The sequence below is a fragment of the Mastomys coucha genome, unplaced genomic scaffold (genome assembly GCF_008632895.1).
Source record: "Mastomys coucha isolate ucsf_1 unplaced genomic scaffold, UCSF_Mcou_1 pScaffold17, whole genome shotgun sequence".
Lineage (NCBI taxonomy): Eukaryota > Metazoa > Chordata > Mammalia > Rodentia > Muridae > Mastomys > Mastomys coucha.
Genome location: NW_022196899.1, coordinates 23,904,779 through 23,913,209, shown reverse-complemented (window position 1 = coordinate 23,913,209; position 8,431 = coordinate 23,904,779). Strand labels below are relative to the sequence as shown.

General features: G+C 39.7%; 1 protein-coding gene across 14 annotated transcripts in view; it reads right to left on the bottom strand.

Moving 5' to 3' along the window:
• Mecom (MDS1 and EVI1 complex locus) overlaps positions 1–8,431 on the bottom strand; it is a 553,659-nt gene that overhangs the window by 45,348 nt on the left and 499,880 nt on the right. For all 14 annotated transcript variants that reach the window (XM_031376543.1, XM_031376544.1, XM_031376545.1 and 11 more), the window contains one exon: positions 1,116–1,218. In XM_031376543.1, coding sequence (XP_031232403.1) covers positions 1,116–1,218 — 103 coding nt within the window. The remainder of the gene's footprint in view (positions 1–1,115; positions 1,219–8,431) is intronic.

Genomic DNA, 8,431 nt, shown 5'->3' with positions numbered 1-8,431 from the left:
GAATGGAATGATCACTTCTATTTGGGCCTGAAACACCTAGAGCTCAATGACCGTGTACAAGAGAAATGGTACACTGGAGGAGTCCAGCTTGCACATTTTTTTTTTAGAGTTAAGCATGCTGTACTGTCTAAGAAAGGCCAGACTCCCCATTCAGGCTCAAACTCAACTACACTGACTAGGAAGTTTAGATTTCTAAAGGCAATTTCATGTCTGACTTCCAAAAGGAAAATGCATGCCCCAAAGACATCCCCAAACCACCAGAATACTTTACAAAGAAACAAAATAGAGCTCAACTAGAGGGGACACTGCTTGAATAAAAATAACTAGGTTCAAAAGCTAAAGTCCTCCTTTGAGTCACTGGAGCCTAGCCTCTAACTAAAGTATTTTTGGTTCAACATGGTATGTTGAACCAAGTCACATTATATTAGGAGACGGGAATTGGAAGGAAAAGAAAAAAACAAAAAAGTTGTCTTAGCTCAATGACACACAATCAATTAAGATTTTGCTCTCACAGAGACACTTTCCCAGTAATAGAAATATACCTGGGAGAGACAGTTGGTCATTTGAAGATTCAAGCCTGGCTACCTGTGATGACTCTCAAGAAGTGAAAAGGGAAGGCTGGAGAGATGTTCAGTGGTTAAAGCACCTGATACTCTTGCAGAGGACCTGGGCTCAATTTCTAGCACCAACATGGCGGTTCACAATCAGCTATCACTCAAGCTTGTGGGATCTAACACCCCCTTCTGGCTTCTGTAGGCACTGCATGTACATTGTAAGCATACAAACATGCAGGCAAAACACTCATGCACCAAACAAACAAACTCTTTAAAAGAGTGGAATGATTCTCACAGAGGGAATTGTAACCAAACTTAAGGTGATGCTTTTGATCAAGTCTTCAGATTTTTTCTTCTTGTGTACTTCAGCTTAGACCTCAGCTAACTGCTTTCTCCATCAATGTAGTCATGTGTCAACTCCAGAAAATGCTCATTCTGAGATAACACATTTGTCAGAATGGTACTGTGCAGCCAAGGAAGTAAGTGAAGAAACCACAGTTGTGAAGGACCTTCTTGGACATGTTGCTCCTGAAAGCACTGCGCCTGGAGCTCAACACTCACCGTGTATGTCAGGCGCCATGGGCTCATGCGGGTCCTCTTCACTCTTCATGAACAGCAGGAGTTCTTCCCCAGGCGCAATGTCTGCGACTACTCGGTAGAATATCTTCAAAGAGCAGGCACAGGTGGCAGGAAAAACAGACATGAGCAAACATTAACAAAAGGCAGGATGCACCAGGGCAGCTGTACATTTTCTCCTATTTTCATAAACATATTCCCTTTTGTTTTTATTTTTTAATCAAAGGAAATGGTAATTTCTGTTTTATTAACTAAGAAGAAAATAATCTCCTTGTTGGAAAAAAAAAATCTCTCAAGGAGTTTACAAACCATTTCCAAATCCTAGCTAGTATACGAACAAATTTCATAATGCGAGTTTGCTGTGTTACCTATAATCTACATATGTTTAGAAACCAACTTTCCCATCTTTGAATTCTTCAAGACCTAGCAAGCCACACCTTCCCAAGGTTGAACTACTCCCGACTGTCCTGCGGTACCCTAGCTAATCCTGAGGGGGCCCTGCTTAGCAGGGGATCCTGTCTCTACAAGAAGCTCCAAGGGGAGTGGCTGATGGATCACAGCAAACTGAACAGCTATGGTCTCTAGAGAACAGAATCATTTTGTTTCCAAACACCACTCTCTGCTTCCACCAATGAGAAAGGCGATCCCCTAGCTAGGCCCTGACCTCGTGCCCCAGCTCCTGATTGCAGCTCCAACAGACAAGCACTGTGCCTCGTGTTCACTCTGTATCCTGGCTGCTTATTTGAGTGCTTACGCCCTGGCTTTCTCACTAAGTAAAGGCAGACAGGAAAGACTTAAGAAATCTGCTACTAGTGGGTTGGGGAAGCTGTGTGGAGAATCATAATCTGAAATGTCCAAGGTCTACCTGCCTTTCCTAAGAGCTCAGTGACAGAGAAGCCATGGCCTCCGGCATGTTCAGGCACCAGGCTTTTATCATCGATAAACAACACATTTAAGCACAAACATCTTCAAGATATGTTATTTATTTTACCACTAGAATGCTGTCAGTTATTCGTCTTATCCTGAGGTTATTTATTAAATAGCCATTCTATAATCAGATGATGGTTTGAGGGGAGAAAAAGGAAAGTTGTACTGTGCCTCATAAACACTAAAAACTTTAGCCCTATGAACCTTCAGTGTGAACTGGCCCTATGTCTTCTCTTACACGTTCATCTTGCTCATGGTAACTTGTGTTCTGTTTTCCTGTTACCACACACCAATACGTTTACTAGCTAATCCTTAAATAAACAAGACTGCACCCCCACCCCCCATTATTGTGAACACCAGGACAAATGTAGGAGGGAAAAAAAATAGAGAAGACAAATGCAACCAAGGAATAGGAAGAATAACCTAGAAGACAGTGTTTGTTCATTTGACACCAGCCTTGGACTGGCTCTGTGTCCGCTAACCAGGACTGTCTGGTTGCTTCAAACTGGGGAAATCTGTGTAAACTGGCTTATAAGATAATTGAAAATATCCCTCTATTTTTATATTTAACTATTTGTTTATCCTTTGAAAAGCTTAAGAGCTCATAGAGAAGTATGTGCCTCTTCCTTCCAGTAGATGGCTCTACACTCCAGTTGGTAGTGATGGTGGTGGTGGTGGTGTGTGTGTGTGTGTGCGTGTGTGCGTGTGTGTGTGTGTGTGTGTGTTTCTATAAAAAAGACAAGAGCACAGAATTATGTGAAATGAATATACATACGTATATGTGTATATACATACATATTCCAATGAGGAATATTTTCTGCTTGGTTTCTTCCTTGTCAAAATGAAGCTTTTTTTTATTCGTTAGTATTTAAGCTAGCTTAATTCCCTTTATAATGGCCATCAGGAAGAAATGCTGAACACTGCTGTAATATAACCCAAGATTCTTTTATTTGTCTAAAAGTGAAATCTAGACTATCACAGAACAGGATCCTTCTCTTGCAGTTTCTATTTAAAAAGGAAACCCAACGCAGAACACGGTCACCTTGCACCCAGAGGCCTAACCATCATTCTTTAGGGCCTCACAAGCTCTGTTCAAGAAGTTAGCAGGTGAGAATAATATCACCGCACCCATGTGCCTTTCTCCTTACACCTTCAAGTTAAACACGAGTGAGTACCCTGCTTCCGCCTTGGGTCCATTTCCCCCTTAGAAAACAATGGCTTCTCTCAACAGTTTGAATCACCTCTGTCCTGGCATCTCTTACACGTTTAACTTATTAGTTTCCTTTCCAGCAGCATGTTAACATTTGAATCGTGACACATTCAGACTTTTTGGTCGCTTCTCGGAAGCAGTGAGGTTAAAAAGGCAGACACAGCAAGACGGTCAAAGAGCGGGATTGTATTGGCTGAGGAACGCTTCCCAGACACACATGTCAGGCCACTTGAAGAAAGTATTATGATATCATGATTTCTTTCCAGTCCTCTATTAATCATGTCTCTTTTAATTCCATTTTAGATTTACTCAATCCAATGTGAGCAGTCCAAGGAACAAAAGAAAATGATAGATACACTGCAACTATATATTATGAAGACAATTCTCTTTGCCGGGACGTAGATCACTCCTGTAATTACCCTGTAAGTGTCCAGATTGTCATGTGAAGAATATTGAGTGCATAAAATATAAAAGGCATGGAAGAGTGTTGACGTTGGCTTTATTTACTGGAGGTAAAAGGTGACATTCCAGGCCATGAAAGGCGAGGCAAAGCAGAGTGGATTTTAACTTCAGGGTGTTCTTTTCTATTTTAACTGAATTTTTATGGTGCTCATGAAACTGGGGTTTGAAAAGAACTGGCAAGCGCCAGTCATAATGAGGGCAAATTCTGGGCATGCTTCCCCATGCAGCAATAAGAATGTGCCTCGAAGTCCACCCTCCACACCATCCTCTTGAGGGTCTGTCCGGTTCTCCTCTCAAGGTATTTCTGCTCCTATGATCCTTGCTGTCTGCCATTCCCTGGGATCTTAGAAGACCTGAATTCAAACTACATAGTCCTCTTCTAATTAGAATGACACCAAAGTATAATTTGAATACTTGAGCCCAGATATGTCTATGACAATAGAAATATACTAGCAAGCATTTGACATGTGAGAGAAGTCCTTTAATATAAAACAAAATGACATTTCGTTTTCTTTTTTCCCCCTCAAACTGAATTACATGGGAAAATGATGGGAGACAACCCTGAATGAACCTCCTGCTTCAGGAAATACCGTGTCTCTATTCTCAGGAAATGCTGTGTCTCTCCTTTCGAGTTATAAAAACATCTTGTGGTAAATAAGAAACTGACAGCATCAGTAGTGGTGTGTGCAGACGTTTACTGATGTGGATGCTTATAGACACCCCGCCTTTAAGACCAGGGCATCCCCAGAGACTTGGCTGCACAGCAAGCCTATAAACCCTGTGTCATCTGAGTTATGCACCCGAAGAAAATACACTACTTTTCTGGGGTTTGTGCTGTGGAAAAACTGGGAGTTGATTTGCCTGCTAAATTCCATAAAAGAGTTAACAGTTCTCCTTTCCCATTGTAGTTGTATGGAAAAACTTAACCAGATCCAAAATTAAAATGTCCCAGGATTTGTGATGAATTCAATACAAGTACAGAAATCTTAAGTATTCAGGAAGAAGTTTCAACCAATACAAAAGTTGTTGCCTGCCTCTCTCTCTCTCTGTCTCTCTCTCTGTCTCTCTGTCTCTCAGTCTCTCTGTCTCTCTCTGTCTCTCTCTGTCTCTCTCTCTCTCTCTCTCTCTCTCTCTCTCTCTCTCACACACACACACACACACACACACACACACACACATATAAAAACTCAGCTAGAATGAAAGGCAATCCCAGCACACAGTGGAAAGGCAGAAGAATGGTCCTTACAGTTTGGGAAACAGGTACATGGAAATTCTAATATAACAATCATGTTATTGAATATCTCAAACTCAGTTGAGTTATTACATATCTCAAACTCATTGATCTCTTCTCAAATTCTAAATTTGATACCTGATACTAAAATTTAGAAATAGATGTTATGAACATGACTCAATTTTCTATACAGCTAAACTTTTTCATAGCATCGAAATTTAATTTTTCTAGCAAATGGATAGACTGGGTTTTTTTTTTCTTTTCCAAAAAGCATGAATGATATCCTTGGATTTCTGAATTCTTCAACTTAAAAAGCTAAGTATCTATAGTGATTGTTTTACTAACTGACCTAGTCATAGTCTTTTATCACCTACTTTCTTTGTACTTTCTCTCACTAGCAAAATTGATGACTTTTCAAAAAGAATCCTTAATTGTTTACATAATTGAAAAACAAGATGAGAAAAAGTTAACATTGTTCTCCTTCATTATTAGTGACATTTATTGCTTAAGCGTAAATATACTTGTAAGTAGGCATCACTTACTATAGATATATTTTTATAATTAATTTATTTTAACCAAACCCTGAAACCAATTCTAGATGAAAAAAAAAGAAAGTCCACAAGACAAGACAAAGAATTTAAAAAAAAATAGCAGTGGGACAGACAGAAGTCAGCCAATTCTAATATTCTGAGAGATCAACTGTCACTCAGTATTACATATAAACAATTGTATACTAAGACATGTATTTTACATGAGACATCTAATAAACAAAGTTCATATTTTCAATGAATTTAAATTTTTACATAAACTATTAACAATCTTATGTTATGTATTATTGTTAATGCTTAACAACCAGATTAACTATAATTGTGTTTGATATGGGTCACAATTAATTATATATTATGTTACATGCATCGTATATAAAAATAAAATGAGAATTAACATTAAGTACATGTCATTGGATGCTTAGTTCCTTCAGTTACTCAAAGCTCAAGAAGCCCACACTACTCAAAAGCATTCTGAGAAAAGTTCATAGTCCACAGGAGGCTCTCAGACTAAGTCCATTTTGTCAAGGCCTCTGTCCAACCAAATCTGCCATCAAAATAACAACATTTCCATTTGTCCTTACAAAAGGTAAAACTGTATGTTCTTGTTCATTATTCTGCAGAAGAGAAAATTTAAGAATCTTTCAGAACAGCTTTGCTGATAATCTGCTACACTTGGGTTACCTCAAAGTACTATGTTTGTACTACTGACTTAGAAGATAAACCAGTGTCCAGGAGAAAACAAGAAAGAAAACAAACCATTTACTCTTTAAAAGATGAACAAGGACTCATTGTTATGGCTTTCTATTTATTTCCCTGGTCAAACACTGGAAGTTTTATTTATGCATAATATGCTGTACTTGGCATGTCTAAAACTGACAGAAGTGTGAATTATGAGTGACCTGCAACCTATTCAGGAAGTTCTAATAATTGAAATAATAGAGAAATGTACTCCCTGTAGAATCTATATGAAGAAACAGAATTTTCAGACTATTGCTGGTCTTTTTTCCCTTTGAAGCTGTCAGCTGATTTCTCCCTCCTCCAACTCCCAAGGTTTGGCTAGAGTGCTTTATTTTTCTATAGCTTTATTCAAAGGACCATGCAGGAGCAGGGAAAGCCAAGTGGAACTTGTATGTTTGGAAGTGGCTGGGAGGGAGGCTGAGTGACATTGTCCATGTCTGAACAGAGTCAACATTTGGTGGGAATGTATCTGTCAGTCTTGGTGCTGCAGAGACAGCCTGAGTTGATAGACCATATGTATATACACTTGACCATCCCAAGAAACACAGCCTGGACCCCTCATCTACCCCTAGCAATGTGGGGAGCTCCAACTCATGAAAGCTATAGTGAGGTCAAGCTTTTGACCTCTGGATACAAAGATCCCAATGTATATTCTGAGTCTAATTTTTACTGAGAGGCAGAGAAGCATCTTTGGAAGACAGACATGATTGGCCAGGAAATGAGCTCTTCTAATAGAATGTTAGCTTTATCATGACTAAGCTTCGCTCCAGCCAAACACCCTTTAGTTTCTCCAAACAGAAGGTGTTCTGCAACTATCTTTATAGCCACAGAGAAAAATCAAGAAACATTTTGAGGGGACTGGGATGGAGAAAGCTAGCCTTGTGTCCCCAAGCTTGCCTTGCATATATGAATCACTGAGGTCAATCCATGTGCCTAAAACAAATAATTGCATGAATACACACACACACCACACACACACACACACACACACACACACACACACACACACAAGACAAAGTGGGTTCCCCTTCTTTTAAAAAAAAACATCCAGTAGAAAACATCATGGAGGGTTTCTTTCTTCTACACATTCTTAACTCATTATTAATAATATGAAAAAACAGCCAAATGTAATTTAGTAGATCAAAGAAGATAAAGTTGATTTTGGTTCTAATTTCTATAAAAAGAGAAGAGCTGAAGAGCCACTTAGTGTGCCTCTAGAGCTGTGTTCCCAGTGTACCCAGTGTACCCAGTGTAAACAGTGTACCACAGTTATTTTGATGGCAGCCTTGCAACAATATCTTAACTAACTTCTCAGGATCTCCCCCACAGGGCCCACAAGGAAGGTCCATGTAGAAGGAAAGGGCTTTCCTTATACTGGCCACTTTTCTGATCCTATGTAAATCTCTTGATCATTCCAAGTCTTTTCTGAGGCTTTGGCAAAAGTGTCACATTCACATTACAAAGAAGCTAAGGATCACCTCTGGGTGTTGTACCACCACATTGGAGGCATTTCTTATGCCCTTGACCACCAAGTTCTCCTTGGTGGCTTGTGAAACATGCTGATGACTACCTTTCTGGCTTTGTACCAGAATGAGCTAGAATCTCCTGAGTGCTCCCCGTTTTGAGGTCTTCCTGAGTGAAAGATGATGTCTACATGCAAACATGGATTATTAAAAGCATACATTTGGTATAGCAGGTGACTGTTTCAACTTAATATGGCATAATACTTCAGGTCACCCTTTTCAAGGCACAGGGTCCATGAATCCTAGGGAAAGACCTCTGTATGTGTTGTGTCACCATCATGGCCTAAGCATTATATACAGGGAAGGGAGGTGGGACTGTTTTTCTCATGCAAATATCAAACAGCAAACTATGTCTAAGGCAGTTTCATCTTGGGTTAAAAAGGAAGCAACTTATCAGGCAGATAGCATCCCCCAGAGTAAGCTTGCACACTGCGCTCAAAAAGCTGGTCCCTGGGTACTGCCAGCTGGCATTCATCTTAAAACAGCAGAGTACAACTTTGGTATAAAAGTAGGACTTGACTTAAAAGCAAAGCACATGCCCAAAGCCAATAATAACTTTAACATCAAAAGAAAGCATAGAGGACGCAGACAGAAATCCTTGTAGTGGAAGAGAAATTAACAAATTACCTGACAGTGGAGGCAAACATATTCTACAAAGTGGG